The 17,509-nt window shown below is 40.1% G+C and overlaps 3 protein-coding genes across 4 annotated transcripts; 1 reads left to right on the top strand and 2 right to left on the bottom strand.

The window, feature by feature from the left end:
• Positions 1 to 6: 6 nt before the first annotated feature.
• Positions 7 to 2,175, top strand: LOC112459348 (autophagy protein 5-like). The gene is made up of 4 exons (XM_025023394.1): positions 7 to 367; positions 480 to 685; positions 785 to 1,107; positions 2,011 to 2,175. Exons 1-4 carry the CDS (start codon positions 212 to 214, stop codon positions 2,121 to 2,123), a joined length of 798 nt encoding a protein of 265 aa, XP_024879162.1. The 5' UTR covers positions 7 to 211; the 3' UTR covers positions 2,124 to 2,175.
• A 90-nt stretch (positions 2,176 to 2,265) lies between these two features.
• Positions 2,266 to 4,679, bottom strand: LOC112459349. Of its 2 annotated transcripts, none has more exons than XM_025023397.1 (3): positions 4,606 to 4,679; positions 2,651 to 2,821; positions 2,266 to 2,561 (listed from the first exon to the last, which is right to left on the bottom strand). In XM_025023397.1, exons 2-3 carry the CDS (start codon positions 2,744 to 2,746, stop codon positions 2,361 to 2,363), a joined length of 297 nt encoding a protein of 98 aa, XP_024879165.1. In that variant the 5' UTR covers positions 2,747 to 2,821; positions 4,606 to 4,679; the 3' UTR covers positions 2,266 to 2,360. The 2 variants fall into 2 exon arrangements, with proteins under 2 accessions (XP_024879165.1, XP_024879164.1); XM_025023396.1 differs by lacking the exon at positions 4,606 to 4,679 and adding an exon at positions 4,181 to 4,547.
• An 8,904-nt stretch (positions 4,680 to 13,583) lies between these two features.
• LOC112459347 lies at positions 13,584 to 17,423 on the bottom strand. The gene has a single exon (XM_025023393.1). It carries the CDS (start codon positions 16,395 to 16,397, stop codon positions 13,731 to 13,733), a length of 2,667 nt encoding a protein of 888 aa, XP_024879161.1. The 5' UTR covers positions 16,398 to 17,423; the 3' UTR covers positions 13,584 to 13,730.
• Positions 17,424 to 17,509: the final 86 nt, after the last annotated feature.

Genomic DNA, 17,509 nt, shown 5'->3' with positions numbered 1-17,509 from the left:
GCAGACCAAGCCGCTCAGTAGCAATCGAACGGGATTGGCTTTTACTTTTAGAACCAATCAATCAAGGCAGAGTGTTGATGAGACGAACTCAACAGTTGTGTCTGCTGAACGCGCCCATCCTTCGACGAAAATATAACCTAACTTTCCGACTGTTTGTCATCAAGCTATGTTTTAACAAATGTGTTAGAGTGAGCGCGATATTATTAACGCAATGGCACACGATCGGGAGGTACTACGAGAAATATGGGACGGAAAGGTCCCAGTCTGTTTTACTCTCAACTCGGAGGAAATTTGCGATTTACAAGGGCCTGATCCATTTTACCTGATGGTACCTAGATTAAGTTATTTTCCACTATGTACGGAGAAGGTAAGAGACATAGATCAGAATTCTGTTATTCACATAAAACTCTACGAATGTATGCGCAAATAACTATTGAATAAATCATTTTGTCTGTAATATTGCTTGGATGTTGTTTTAGGTCCGGAAACATTTCATACGGCATACACAAAGCGACAGTAAACAAGAGCATGAGATGTGGCTGGAGTTTAATGGAATGCCGTTAAAGTGGCATTATCCGATTGGCGTTTTACTCGACATTTATTTCAACGACATTCAATTTCCTTGGAACATTGTCGTCCACTTTGATAAGTTTCCGGAGAACGTTCTAATGCACTGTCAAAATAAGTATGTAATAAGTTGTATGCAATTGTTTGTTTAATTGATAGCGCAGTTTATTTAATTGATACAGTTATAGGTGATGTAAATGCAACTGTACAATTTTAGGGAAGTCGTAGAGGCGCATTTCCTCTCTTGTATAAAAGAAGCTGACGTCTTGAAGCATCGAGGCCAAATTGTCTCCAGTATGCAGAAAAAGGACCACACGCAGCTATGGAACGGCATTATGAATGATAAATTCGATCAGTTTTGGTCCGTGAATGGTAGACTCATGGAAGCCAGTACTGAAGAGGGATTTAAATACATACCTTTCCGTTGTTATACGAGTGACGATAAATACATACAGAAACTTGTTAAACCAATGAACGAAGAAGGCCAAAGAAAAACTTTGAAGCATTTGTTAAACGAAGTATTCCCGGATCAAGAAAATGGTACTATTACACGAGTTTCTCTAACAAAGAATATGCCAAAAGTGTCTGAAACTGATTTGATTTTCCTTGAAATATGTTGTAAAAGCGACAGAAATCTAAGAGATACGTATTTTTTTATACGTAGCATACATATTTTGAAATTTAAAGGATGAAACTAAATGTGCCTATCGCACAATACAAAAGGAACAGGGAATAAGACAGGCAACGGAAATTACCACATTTCAACTTACCAGAAACTGTATTAACGCAATGGAATATGACAGGCAATAGGCAATAGAAACAGAATTTCCGACGTATTGGATTTCTGTTCTCTATTACCCATATCTGATTAATTACAGTTTTTCAGTTTTATTATAAGTTGAAATGATATTATTTCTATTGCCTGTACCTTTGTACTGTGTAATAGGCTTAACGCTCATCGATTTTGGACAGTTGTAACATGTCTCTTGGAAATATCATGTATATGAAAGGTACAGGGGAAAAACGATTAAAGTCTTCTGTCGAAATTGATCTGATCATGCTATCTCGTGGCATTTTCAAAGAATTTTCATAAGTCTTGTCTGTTTTGATCAAGAACAGTTAAGGTAAATGGTCATATGTCTGGACATTTTAATCAAAGAATCTCAAAGATAAAAATATTTTTCTTGTACTATATTTTTATCTTTGATTTTAATTCGCGTTATACTTATTAAAAACTAAAATGATAAAGGTGTCCAGATAGGTCTTAAATGTCCCGGCATTGATACATTTACCTTATAATTCATTGGAAATAAGGCTAAAAGATGTATGTACCATGCTGGGGAAAAATCAGAGTTCAATATGGACATTGATTGTTTTTCCCCTGTACCCTTCATACACTTTTATTCATTTAATAAAATTGATACTTATTAAGCGATTTTACAGTTACAGTGTGCACCCATGGCATTGTACCGCCATTAGAGACGCCGCTTCAGTGGATGTCCGAACACTTAAGTTACCCGGATAACTTTCTACATTTAATTGTAGTCACATCATAATGCTTATTGAAGAACAGATTTCAGTATCAGTGATAAAATAATTTTTCTGTGATTACTATGTACATTTTTTTATGTTATTTTATGGTATATTTATTTTATAAAAGTCTCTTCCCATATAAATGCAGCTGTAATAAAATTAATAGCCTACCAAGAACTGTGATGCAAAGGGGAATCGACACCGTAATGTTAACGAAAACTAAGTTTATTGAACAAAAAAATTGTAACATTTTCTACTCGTTAAGTTATCGCGCATCTCTCGCCCGGCTTGCGATATTCTATTGACATTCGTGAAGATAAGGGAGCGTTCTGCGTAATTCCAGAATCCACAGGTTTGCGTACGATAACGGGGTGATTTCCGTTGTTACTGTATTCCATTGTCCTGCGACTGTTTCCAAAACTAAGGTAGCTGGCGATTTTTTTCTTCCTACCTTGTTCCTCCTGCAATTAAAAAAAATTTTTGATCAGAAATTTGTTTCGTTCAAGTTACGTTTATTCAACACTTACGGTCATTTATTTATTTTTCTCACCTTAAATATGGTCATAGCGGTATCTTGGTATCTCCTATGAATCTCTTCCTTGCTCAGGACAATGGTCACTTCTGGAGATACATAACACGCAGTCATTTATATATCCCATGTAATTTTGCACATTTAACATGTACTTTCTCCCCCAGGACGTTTACATCGCCTCTCTTGCATCTGTAATTACAAATCCGGTTAGCAAGCGGCTCTTTGAATCCGACATTCGTTTACTAAGATATTTTTAACTACGAATATAATTTTAATGAAGGAAAAAAATGTGTAAGTCGGCAGAGATAAATCCAGGGTTTAATATCACGGTGATATAAGAGCGATAGCGATGAAGACAAAACACGAGGAAGAAACTGATGAGGAAAGGAAGATAGAGAGCTCTCGCAGTGATAAAAATATGCATGAGTTAGCGTTAGCTGCTTTCGCAAACGGTGATTTTCTCGCCGCTTTGCGGGAATTACGACGAACGTCGCTCCGCGAGAGACTTCCTTTCCTTTTTCTCCCTTGCCGCGCGACATCGGGAACACGTGTACCGCGAAGACAGGCTTTTTGGAGTGCGCTTTATAATTAGCCACCATTGCGAAAATGAGCATCTCCTCCCGCTCCCGAGCGTTATGCGCCTCTGAAGGTCCCTCAGACCGAATTGCTACTCAAACGTGACGCTCGTTTTCATGTCACGTTGACGGTTGAAGATTATTTCTGTCTCTCTGCATCTCGATTTGTATATCTTCATCTCTCCGTATCGACCTGCGCGATTACGCCATATATCTCAACCCTCAATCGTCATAGTTCAGTTTAACGCGATGACGTCAATCTCGCGAGCTCAAAAAATCGATATCGCGCCTGTATCAACAAGTTGCAGTGCAATTGCAAGTTCCTTATTAGATATGCTTAATTTACTTTTGTAAAGAAATACCTCTTTGCACGACGTGACGGAAAATGACCCTGATGAAAAAATGTCCTATTCTCTAGGAATTTCTCATATTTTAGATTTATGAAAAATTCTGAAAAAATGTATAAAATTTGTCAGATATTTCAAGAAATAATTAAATGAGGATTTTCGAAATTTTTCAGTGTCTGTAAGAAAATTTCTGACAAATTGCGTGAATTTTCTCGTATTTATTCAGACTTCAAAGATGTGTTGGCAGGAAAAATCTGTAATATCTCATTATTATATCTAAAAAACATTCTAATTTGTATAAAAAGTCGGAAAAATTCCGAGCACACTGAGAAAGTCTTAAAATTGTCAAAAATTCTGAGACATTTTTTCACCAGGGAATATAGTTACCGAGTCCAGAAATGTTCGAGATACATTATTTTGCTTGTCAATAAAGTCGAGAAGTACATCAATCGGAGCGGCGTTAAAGGAAGCTCTAATCCGTCGTTTAAGCTGATAATTTACAATCGAGAAGAGCTAGAGAACGAACACTTTATGTGGGACATAGAAACTTGTAGCCGTGGGGTAATCGCGATCGCTAAAAGATCCACGAGTAATAATAGTATTTGACAAATAGCGCGTTGTTTTACCGGGATCGCTTCACCGGCTACTCCGCGGGGACACGGCGATTTCTCATATTCTGACACACTTCCCTTTTGCCCGGTTCTCTACCTCGGCCACTCGCCTACAAAAGTCAACGGTCCGCACGAGAGGCACGAGGGAATAATCGCCGAAAACTTTTGTCCGCCCCGCTGCACTGTTTGCTGCCCATTCCGCAGCAAACAGAATCGGAGAGTCACGTCGGCTCGGACGACGGCTTTTGGAGCAACGCCAGAGCTCTTTTTCAGCGTGCTTTTATATTTCCGGTCCGAAGAACGAAACGGACCGGCGAGAGGTAGGTATTCCGGGAGCGCGCGGCTGAGTATCTAAATGCTACACGCCACGTTAATTGTATTCCCAGCTTCTCTCTTCGAGACACGTATAACAACAATAGGAAACTCGGGAGACTTAAAACCTTTAGATGTCGTGCGGCTTAAGTACGAGGAAAACAGTTAAGTCTTCTCGAGGGAAAGCAAGGAGATCGGCAACCGTTCGCGATTTGATCTTCATAATAGGCCTGTTCGTTTTAGCTGAACTTGTTGCACGGTTCATCTTTTCTCTTTTTCTCTTCAACGTGAAAAGAAAAAGAGGAAAGACGAGCCGTGCAACAAGTTCAGCTAAAACGAACAGGCCTAATATCACACGCTCGGAATGTTGCATTCCATCGGAGTCATTTTTTTTTATCGTGCCACTACACCCTTCCTAATTGCGTTGCACCAGCCGGTGACATTTATTGGCGTTGATTGGCGCGTTGCAACAGTCATGCTTCGATTCAAGGTCCGCTCGGCGCGCACGCGGTGGCCGTAATAAAAACGGATAAATAAATGTTGCTATCGCGATTTAATCGCGAGACTTTGGACAGATTCTCCCAAGGAATGTTGACTTCTCTCTTTAAATGGAGTTTTACGCCGCTAATTAATATATATCAGAACACAATGTGCATTTCTTTATTACATATAATATTTAAATCCAAAGAAATTAAATTAAACGACTAATTTATAATGCGATATATTTATGTCACATATCTTAATTACGACTGTATTTTAATTATATTTAGTTAAGATTTGAATATACGTCCGTTACTATTTTATTAGGCTCCATATGGCTCATTAATTATGTTATTATGTTTATTTATGAGTTCGATTCTTTATGAGCCTCTTGACTTTAATGTATTTTAAATCAAAGAAATTAACTTAGTCCTAGAATGACGATATTTATGTCACATATCTTAACGGTTACGCTGTATTTTAATTATGTTAAATTAAGATTCGAATATGTGTGTTTTACTATTTTATTAGACTCCATGGCTTATTAACTATGTTTATTTATACAAGTTCGATTCTTTGTGAGCCTCTTGACTTCAATTTGCTTTAAATCAGAGAAATTAACTCACGATTAGTCCTGGAATGACGATGGCATTTATAAAAATTTCATGAAAAAAAATTGCGAGCTCTCTACTTTATTACGTGATGAAAACTCCGAGATATAATGTATGAGCTAAAATCAATTGTCCCGCTGACGTTAAAGTAGCGATCTGTGAAACTGGACTTCAGCTTCCGTTCTTTTCGCCGCCTGCACGCGGTAACGATTGGTTAACTCGCTCAGGTGCATTGGCACCAAGTCACTTATTTGCAACACAAAGCGAGAAATTATTGATTATTATATACGCTAACTTCGTACATAAGTTCTTTTTATTATACGTAAATACAAAAATATTTTTCATTAAAGCAATCATTAATCAATGTGCACGGATTCGTTATCGTATTACTAGCATAAAAACTATAATACCTTTACGAATGCAACTTAATAATTAGAAATGACGTTTCTTTAATGTTTCTTTACTTTCTTGCTGGATAATTAGAAAATAAATTCATTAACGTTTTATTACTTTCATGCTGGATAAGTGACATTTAAGATACCAGTTAATCATCATCACCTACTTGGCGGAGAGTCGGCGCGCGGGTATGGAAATGAGTGTGTCATTCAGTCTATATTTTCCTTTCCTTTTAACAGCGAGCGTTTTATTCCCTGTTACCGGACTCGCAACGATAAACATCGACAATAAATCATGCATTTGCATAGCCAGGAATTCACAGGAGTGCGGCGGCATGGCATTCTACAGTCGTTCGCTCGCGAGAGATTTTGAAGTTCCGCGTGACGAAACACAGCTATGATACAAGTTATATATACGCGTGCACATCATAAATCTCTCTCTCTCTCTAAAAAAAAAAAAAAAATTAAAGACTGTTTGCAGAATCAAAGATCACGGAAATCTGTAAGGCGGATTTGCACACGACAGCGTGACTCCGAGAATCGAGAGAAGCAAAACGTGAGCGAGGAGCGTTCTCCAAAAGCCTCTCGTGCGTGCGCAACGTGCACGTGTGCGTGCGTGCGTGCGTGCGTGCGTACGTGCGTGTGCTATGCCGCCGCGTTACGCGAATTCGAGCGTGCCCGGAGAGCCTTAACGCGCGGAGGCCGCGAGAGCTGCCAATCCAGAGCCGGGCGCGATAACGGAAACAATGCAATCGGTGCATCGGCGCGCGGGGTATCGGTACGCGAGGACCGACATCAAGCCGATGCGTGCGTGAGTCTCCATGACTTGGCTCGCGCTTATCTCCATCGCGCCTCTAATCCGAGCGGCGGGACGAGCGAGAACCGGGGCTCCCGCCCCCTCCCTCTCCTCCCCCCCCCCACCCGTGATATCGAAGCGAGCGAGCGAGAGCGTTCCTCTTCGGGAACGCAGTCTGCAGCGAGCGAGTTGCGCTCCGCGCAGATCGTGCGCGAAATTACGTAAATCGCTAATTGCGAGAGGAGCGCACAGCTCCAGCTTGTCTCTTACTTAAGAACTGACTTCCCCCGCTTGTTTCTCTGCTACCGAGAGCAATTGCGATATCGCCAGAATTTTCTGAAATACGTGACATCCTTTTCGATGATTGAAAAACAAATCGATAATTAAAGATATAAAAATTATGATCTCTCTTTATCGCGCGCAATTAATGTGTGTGATTCTTGATCGGAAAGACGTCACACAAAAAAGATTGGAGAGACGTTTGCAAGAGACAAAATTAATTTAACTGAACAGATTCGCAGATGGCCTCGATACTACGAGATTGAAACTGACGTAATGTTTATCAATATTACGATAAAAGTAATTTCGAGTGCGAAAAGGTTAAAGCGCACGAGAATGGCGTCAAAATTTATAATTCGTAATAATATTACGAAACTTTTCGACGCGTCATTGTTTCGCGATCCAAGCGGAAATGCCGGATCATGGAATCGATGTAACGAGAGAATGGAACTTTTCTCTCACTGCGTCACGCGTAACTATACTGAAATGTACGCGGCGGGAAGATAAATGCTTGCGAGGTTTGTAGAATCGCGTGAGACAGAGACCTCGGTGAATCATATCGGTGGAAGAAAGAGACTATTGCGTCAAATGTGCTAATGCAATAGCGCTTTCTTCGAGCCATTCGATAAAATCGTGTCTTTCTAGATAAAAAAAAAAGTACATACGGCTTTTCTCAAAAGAGTCTTAGGGAAGATTAATGCATGTCGCGTACAGATATGATAGATAACGCGCATCCGCCGACGATGTTTAATAATTCAGAAAATGTAACAAAGTAACAACTCACTACTACGAAATTTTTAGAAAATCAAAAACTTGTAGCGTTACTTATTTCACTTTTAGTGATCAATATTACTCAGTTTATATCTACAAAATAATAATCTCGAAACGCGATCAGTTTGATTTATTTTTTCGGGTAAAGTTTGGAAGACCAGCGTATCTTATCGTTCATGTAAAATTATATTTTATTTCAAATTAAATGTCGTATCATCGTGTCGTCGAGATAAGAGTACTGTTTCAATTTACATTTCTCTGCGATGAACAATATTCTACAACTGCGTGAGCAACCTTAAAAAATAAATTTGATGAATAAGGGCAATAATAACAGAGAAGGAAAATTCTTTTAAAAAATAATCTCTTATATTTTCTCTCAAATTCGGGAAAGATTCTATATCGTATAAAGCGTGTCAAAACGTTGCGGGTGCCAAAACGGGCAATCTTGGGTTGTTCGGCGCGCTTCATACAATCTCTAGGCATGTGTGTATATGATACAATATTTAATAATACAATAATTCTTGGATTTCTTAACGTACCAAAAAAAAATTCGTAATCTCGATGCCTTTCTCTTGCACTCCTCGGACCCTAAGATCATAACATTTTCACTCTCGTTCTCCGATAATCTACTGTGGACGCTCACATACATACACACACACTCTCTCTTTCTCTATTTTTCTTCCGTTCGTTTCCTCTCGATAAATCACAATGACGGATGTGGTCGACAAAACTCGATAATATGAGAAAAAAGGCGTGTAATAAAATACAGAATTAACAATATTATTATCGTGAACGTTTGCAACGTGAAAATGCCGATAAACCGTTCGATTCTATGACTTCGCGTTTTTTTTGAGCTGCCGCACGTCGAAGGAACCGCGTGTTTTCTTTCTTTCTTTCTTTTCTCTCTTTCTCTCGACATTGACCACGTACGTGCTACACGCAATAAACGAACGATAATACGTCGATAAGCGATACGCAGCGCCGGATAATCGTGGAGTCTTCGGCCGTGCGAAATTACATCGATTGCGCGCAAAGAGTGTGGACAAGAGAAACTCAACGCGTTTTTACGAAGTATGCGATCGGGAAGGCATAGAAATGACGGAGGACGCAAAATCACGCCAAGTCTACCAAGTCCTGGTTACGGGATCGGTAAATCTTCACGTTGTCGCGATACAATAGAGCAATAAATAAAGAATAGTTTAAATACTGATAATGCGCGTGAGGAGGACACTGGGGTACATTGTTTCCGCACGAAATTCCGTACAAATACAATACAATAAATATGTACGCTTATCGCCGAGTGATACTTGGCGGCGACGCTTTTGGTTCTTGATCCCTCCTCACGCGAGAACCGTAAGGCACGAGCAATTCGAAGGCACCTGATGAATTTAGAGGCGCATTTGTCGTTGTAAGTTGATCGTATCAAAATATAATTTTTGAGATATATAATATATATATATTTTTTAAATATAGATAGATAAATTTATGTGCTTTTTCCCGCGAATATCTTTTTCTCGTATAACATATGATATACATACATATACATGATATATATACAGGGTGATTCAAAAGGTTACGGCCAAACTTGAAGAGCGTATAGAGAGATCAAAATAGAACAATGCATCGTCCAACAGAACACTCTCTCAAATATCCCAGGTATCTCACGTGATCCTTAATAAAACCTTAATAAGAAAAAAATAATAATAAAGCCAGTGGAAGAGTAACAAATTGCGATTATTTCATTGATATATTATCCAATTAAGTTCCAAATATTTAAAGGCCTGTGTACTGACTCAAGATTACTTTGGATAACATAGGTTCTTTTATTTTGACCCCTCTATACGCTCCTTAAGTTTTTTGTCAGTATAATCTTTTGAATTACCCTATATATATGATATAAATAATATATATGATATACGATATATATATGTATATTATATATATAAACTTTCTTTGTATAATACACGTACAATGCGAACATTATGCATACAATATATTTACTTGTGTGTTGTACGGACTATAAAACGCGGGGGCTCGCCCACGAGACTCCCCCTTTTATGCACTTAAAAAATATTGCTTGTATACGCTTTATGCCTCTCGTTAACAGACTCTTGTGGGCTGCGGTGTGTACGTGACATACGTACTACAACACACAAATACAGACGCATTCGAACACGCATGCACGCACACAAGACGCCATCTCCGATGACAATTTATTTTTTCGCGCGATCGAAAATTCTTCTCGTCAGTCATACCCTTATTATTTGTATAATGTATTATGGCATTATGTAATTTATTATGGCTTACGATTACGCTAAATTTTTTTTATTGTACACTGCCGCCTTGACCATTATTAGCGATCGCGGGCAAGGCATAACACCCATTTCCCTTATTCTAATCTTTCGATCCTCGGACTTGGTTGGCGAATTGTTCTACATTATAAAAATAAGAAAGAGATATATTCCTTTCGCGCACAATAATAAATTAACAAGTTGAAAATTTTTATTGTGCTTTTTGCGAAATACGAAAGATAAAACAAAATTTATATTTCTTTCTCTTTAAACAGAGATAATAAAGGAGATAAATATTTTTGATACACACAATATGATACATTGCTTCATGGGAGTAATTATTACAATTATCTTGTCGTGAATTTATTACTCGTGAGGCGATAAATTAGAGCTCGGTACGAAGCGATCGCGCGGGCAATCGCGTCGGATAATGCCACACCATGAATGAGCTCGATTAAGCGTGAATATTGAAACATTAACGTAACTGCCCTGTCTGCAACAGTGATTTACAAAATTGCCCTTCTTGATGCCCGTCGCCTGGCAACCGCTTGATTGTTTAGAAATTCACTCAGTATCAATTTCCTTGGCTTCGATAATTAAAGTATTAATAATCTCTATAAAGTCAATATCATCATTGTAATTTCTTCTGCTTTTAACATTTACTGTAAGTGCAACGTGATTGTCTTGTAATTTGATCGACTGATACGAAGAAATTGAGGAAAATCCACGTTATACTGTGATCGATATCGTGTTTTTTTCCGGTTTGAGAAAGATATCTCATACAATCTGAAACAAGTTTCCTTACGATCAACTAATGATGATTCACAAAAGTTTCCCTCTGATAATTCGCCAGCAAAGTCAAACATGAAAGAAGTCACTTATCTACTCGAGGATCGTAACGCATCTCGATCTCAGTGCACTGCGAACGAGAGTCCCATTCATACTATACGAAAGACATTTACCTGTAATTGTTACGCCTGTTCAGATGTCCCCCACGACGCGAGAATAAAAAAAAAATAAAACACTCAAAATTAGAAATCTGAAATAACTTTACAAATAAAAAATTTTGAGAACTATAGATAATTAGGTATACAAAGAGAAATGTATATAATGTAATATTAAAAAATTCATTCGTACAAATTAATTGTGCAACATATAAAAAAAATAAAGAAAATTTTACTGTTTAAATATCTTTTCCTTAAACAAAGGTAATTTAGAATACAAAATAAAGTTCAAGAATTAAATATAATTATATTCATTTAAAGACTCGTAAACAGTTTCTCTCTCTTCAAAAAGATAGTTTTTTTTTTTAACAGGGGCATCTCATCATTGATTGTCAGACACTTTAATATTTCAAACAACAGTACTCGTTATTTGTTTATTGTTCATATAATATTTAACGGAGTTAACTTGATACGTCGCTCTCTTTTTGTCTAAATTATTTGATGTCAATTGTCGGTGTTTTACGCAAAGAAAACTTTTATAATTTGAACGTGAGTTTTACATAGATAATATGAATAGCCATCATTATAACAATCACTTCTAACCACTTGATTTATGCTACATATCATAACTTGATTTACGCTACTAATTCTATTTCAGATGATAATCTACAATATTCAACATTATGATATATATATATATATATATATATATGACAATATATATATGACATACATAATATGCTGAATGGCCTATCGTGCATGAGTTCCGATGCACAACGCCTCGTACGCGTAATTATTATAATTAAAATATGAATATATTACATATATAAGGCACGTGATATTTTCTTCAGAATCATTCTTGTGTCTTTTTTAAACCCTTTCGTTTGTTCACCTCGATTTTATCGTCAACTAGCAAATTAATCACCTTCGTTTTGCGTTCGACAAATACGCAATGACTTCCTGTCATTAATATTTGTTTAATCGCACGACATCTTCGTCGTTACCCGGTAAATTAATTCGCAGAGAGGAGGTGCACAACGAGCCAATCCATTCGCGCTTTCTACCGTGTCTATTATCTTCTAAAAATATTAATAATATATATTAATCTATACTATTACAAGCGTATAAATATATACGTCTTTATCATGCATAAAAAATGATTCACATCTTGTCTTTGACCGACAAAAAGAAGGCACGAGAAGTGGTCGTTGCGGAAGTGGCTCATTTCGTTTCGAATTTACATCTTCTCTCTAAATAGTTTTTTACTTTTTCATTTTTTTCAGACGGCATTATACAAAAATAGATTTCTCCCAAATGGAAGAATCGATTAAACTCTAAACGCTTAATAACACTGTATTACTATATTATAATTAATATAATAACATTATAATACATTTACTCCACTGAATGCATCGTAGAAGTCTTTGACGCTACGGGAATTCAATAATGTCCACATTTTTATCAGTTTCTTTATCAGTTTAAAATATTTACATATTTACATATTTACAGAGAGGCAATTTAAGAGAGACCAATAAAAACACGAAAGCAAGAGAGAGACAACGACTAATGACTGTCAAACATATGATAAGGGAGATGATAAAGTTTTATTGTATAATAATGTGGTACGCGTGTGACATATGTGCGCGCGTGGAAGAAATTGTTTGAGCAATTAAGTGGTTTCTGCAGATCGAATGCATATTCACGACCAGTGACGAATGCGATCGCGCCAGCCAGTTCGCGGAAAGCCATAGGTGGCAGTGCTACTGAGAAATCGTGCGATCAACGCCCGTCGGCGGATAGCTTTCCGTAGAAAACAGGCAAAATGGAAGAAACACGACTTGAAAGTGTTACGTTTGTCTGTGTGATGCAATAATGCATCTGTACAGCACAATACGCAATGTCAATATAGAAATAAAAACAAAACTGAAAATTTGCTTAGACAAATGCCAAGAAGCTGAAAAATCTTGCGTACGGAATATCTTGCCTGTTTTTACTTGTCACACATTATGCTGTAAGAATAGATTAATTGCATTTCTTGGCACATCGACTCAACCATTTCTTTCCGCGAACTTTCTTCCGATGCAACGCAACGGCTGCGCTCTCTGACATAATTCTATAATTATAGAATTCGACCTCTAAACGGCCTAGCCGATAACCACCGATCTCTAATCTCCACGATAACGTAGTGGAAAAAGATCCGCTAGGATATCTACAGAATTTTTCGAAAAGAGCGAGAGGATAGTGGAGGGGGGAGAGTCGAGCAGGTCTAGTGATGTTAGAAGAAGACGCCAGTCGAGGACACGACCATGTATAATCTCCTTCTACGCCTCGGGTCGTCCAATGGCCGATTAAGACTTTATCGCGATGTATAGCGCGGCACCGACGATCCGTGGAAATGATACGCTTACGTGGTCTGCTACGTGTAGTAGATCACGCACCAATCGATCTTTCGCCGGCACATTCTCACCCGAGAAACCTGCAAGCCCGATTTTTACACCCCCAAGCTAATTGACTGTAATGCAATCTGATCGTTATCGTGTTTTTTTTTATTTAAAACAATGTATCTATATAGAATGAAATGAGACAAATATGAATATGACTGACGGTCATTATACGAGCCTGTAGTGTTTTTTCCACTGTCAGCAATTGATCATCAACAGTGGGGGGGGGAGGGTCCGACAGGAAGTTATCTGTGGAGTGAGGACACGCTAACAAAGGCACTCGGCAATACTCGATGCCTAAGGCCCAAAAAATTAGATGTCCAAGGAACTTGCAGATTAAGCTTGACACCGTAATTAGGATTTTTTTTCTCGTTAAAATTACAAATTATCTGGCAATTATTATCATTGTTATTGTTGTTGATATTATAATTGCTAATAGGAGATAAGTCGTGCTGGACGGCGCACTTCTTCATAGGTTTACTCACAGGATTATCTAGGTAAGGCTTGAAAGTGATGGCATCAGGATTATTCGAAGTTGATACAGTACTGATTGATTGATCGATCGCTTTTGTCAAACGTTCCGTTCGAGAAAGCTCCCGCGATAATTTCGGTTTTACAAGACAAAGAGGCGTATCTTGAGGTACATCGTAGGTGTCGTCCACATCTGAGATCCTTTCGCAGAATCTCTTCGGCGACGACATCGAATCGTAGCAGGAAGCAAACGTACAATGCTGTCTCTTCAGAGGTGAAACTCTTTGCTCGCATCCTTCAGAAAAATTAGAAACCACGGAATTTGCTCTGGACGCATGACAATATGTTTTAATCGAAGGCTCTGCGTAACAGGAGTCTCTTAAAGACAACTCTTGATAAGAAGACGTCGTCGACATTGTAGTATGACTGTCTACGGAGCAAGATAGATTGCTGCAGGCCTCGGAAGATGGTTCTATTACAGTGCAGTGTTGATAATTTATGGGATGTAGAAAAGAAATTAAACCAACGTCGCGATCCAAGTTCTGCGCTGGCAATGGTTCATATGATTCCATCTCAAGTCGGTCACGCAACAACGAAATACAATTCGTAACTCGTAACGAAGCGTAACTCGTCGTCGTCAGATCCAATGGTGAGTCATACTGATGACCACTGTTAGAAGCGACATCCTGGATAGGGCCCAACCGTTGACGCGAATCACCTCGAAGGGCGATCTCGTCCCTGAGATCCGCCTCTTGTTCCAGCCATTTTTGTACCTGACGACGATTTATACCAAATTTTCTCGCGGTAGCTCGTTGATTTTCCTTTACCTCCTCGTCCCGATGGAAAGCATCGAGTACGTCAAGTTTAAAACGCAGGGGAAAAGATCGTCTGCGAGTAAAACTGCCGCATGAATTCGAGCTGTTAATTGAGAGAGGATCCGCCTCGCTATCCGACCAGCTGTTTCTAGATCTTGCAGCGCTAGCAGAATCACGAGGACTCGAAGGCAAGGAGTAACCATTGCGATCGTATATTGCGATCGTAGGGCTTACCGGTCCTAAACTATCTGGCGACGACCCGCCAACAGGTGGTCGTTGATAGTCGACGCACGAAGATGCAGTTACTTCTTCCCCCTCGTCATACGCCTCTTCCTCGCCCAAGTTTACTTCTTCTTTGATCAACGTCCTGCAGTATTCTGCCTCCTCCTGTACTTCTTCCTCTCTCTTCTCTTCGGTATGCTGCGTTGTCTCCTCCGACTCTCTCTTTTGCTCATGCAGGAGCGATAGGATCGGCTTCTCGGAATCTAGCGGACACGTGTGTGCGTGCTCATGCGCGTGCACGTGCAAGTACGGGCTCGTAGGAGCTCGTGAACAATCAACGAAGTGAACGGACGACGAAGAGCCACCGCTATCGGCGCCTCGATGCGATACCTCCGGCGAGAGTGGGGCCCGTGGGCCGCTGGGAGAGCCCGTCGGTTCGTACAGGCCTGACGTCGCCGCTATGTCTGGACTCGCTGGCTCTGTCTTTATCATCGACGGCGCTAGTAGCAGGCTATACGATCTCCCGTCGAATGAATCGACATTCCCATAACTTTGCTCTCGTTGCTGCGGATGATGATTCGGTGAATGATTACGCGCCACATTACTGATATCGTCTATGTTGTATCGATGCTCCTGATGTGGTGAATGGTAACTCGTCAAAGTTTGATATACCTTCACCTCGTTCCTGCCACCGAACGTTGAAGATACTTCCGCATCTCGCTGTCCATCTCCATTTAATACATAATAATTACGATCCTGATCGACTTGCGTGTCTGAGTACCCATGAACATCCGATATGTGAACTCTGTCTTCTTCGAACAAACGAAGACGTTGTTCTGGTGAATATTCTTGATAGCCCACAGATGTTAGATGTAAGGGCAAAACCGTGCTGGTGGTAGTAGTCTGAATGTTATATTGGGGCGAGGAGGGTGCACTGCCATGCGGAGGATGAGAAGGTGGGGGCCCTTGCTGTGTAGTCAGCTCGTCGCCGTGCTGTCTGGCGAGGTTGAGGTTCAAGGCCGGCGTTGCTGGAGTCACGGTATTCCCTGTGGCTTCCGTCACAGTACTTTCCGATTTAGTAACCGGAGGAGAAGCAGTTGCCGACGAAACGGCCCCAGCATTCCCATTTTCGACGCTATTTCTGAGCTGCTCCTCACATTGCAGCCATTTTTGTATTTGACGACGGTGAATATTGTATTTTCTCGCAGTAGCACGCTGATTCTGCCGACAGTCTTTGTCGTGCCTATAGGAATCCAGCACCTTAATTTTAAAGCCTGTTGTAAAGATACGTCTGGTGCCCATAACGCCCACAGATTTTCGCATATTCTGCTGTTGGTGTTGCTGATGCACTGATTGTTGATGCTTCGATTGAATCATTTTCACTGAGTTATCCTCACTGAGCATCTCACTCACGTCATAAGGTTTTATTTATTAATATTACACACACATAACTTTTTCGCACGTGTAGCAATGGCTGTTACGTCGACCACGAATATAACGACAATGTCGGTAATAGTTACTACAAATTTCGAAACCGGCACTGTCAACGACGCACGAGACTACCTTAACGCTTAACATTGCACGATGCGATCTGACCGTGCGGCGCCGGAGTTCCTTTTAGGTCTTGGATGCCGTAACTAATTTTCATCCCCACCGGCGAGTCTGCCGCTGCTTCTCACTGGTCTTTCCCCTCCGCTCTATCGCCATCTCTCACTCTCTCGTTCCCTCGAGCCTTTCTCCTCGCACTCCCGGCCTCTCCTCTATGTATCCCCACTCGTCACTTCGTTTAGCGCTATCTGCGTTCAACGTATCGCTTACGTCGTTTTCCCTCTTTCTATCTAATGGTCGCCCCCTCGACACATCGTTGCCCCATTCGTACAGCACGCTAGTCTACCGCCGAAGGCGGCTACCAGTCATTCTTCTTTCTCTATGCCACCAACCTAACCTCCTCTCTTTCTACGGGATCTCTCATCATTCTGCCTCGATCGCCTACCTAACTGCCCGCAGGCACAGACGCCCTCCCCCTCCGCTCCTTTCTCTCTTCCCTTTCACACCTCAGTGCCGTAAAATTCCGCCATTTTGTAGGCTCACTTCCGTTAATGACGCGCGCGGGAAACGTCACGCCGGCGTGACGACGAAGCTCTCGGCGCCATGTTGTCTGCTACAAACGTCTGACTGCCTGCTTGCGTGCCGCTTAGCAGTTCGCCGTGGCAGCCAGCATGGAGCCCCGATTTTTGCTCGCCTTTCTCTTCAAGCTTATCCTGTGTCCGTTCGACTTCTCAAAGCACGAGGTCGGACACGCATGTAACATTCCGAATTTTTTTTTTAATAATTCATTATATGGAATATGTAGTAGCCATTGACTTCAAGAATGAAAACAATATTAACGCATAAAATTGAAACAGATTGCAATCAATTTCAAGATCTATTCCTCGAAAACCTAGATAAAACTATGTAATTTAGATCAGGTCGCAAACGTATGTCGCGATATGAACATTATATATATATATATATAT

The sequence above is a fragment of the Temnothorax curvispinosus genome, unplaced genomic scaffold (assembly GCF_003070985.1).
Source record: "Temnothorax curvispinosus isolate PA1 unplaced genomic scaffold, ASM307098v1 QBEX01009755.1, whole genome shotgun sequence".
Taxonomy (NCBI): Eukaryota; Metazoa; Arthropoda; class Insecta; order Hymenoptera; family Formicidae; genus Temnothorax; species Temnothorax curvispinosus.
The sequence above is the reverse complement of the archived record's forward strand: the minus strand, read 5'-3'. Positions and strand labels throughout refer to the sequence as shown.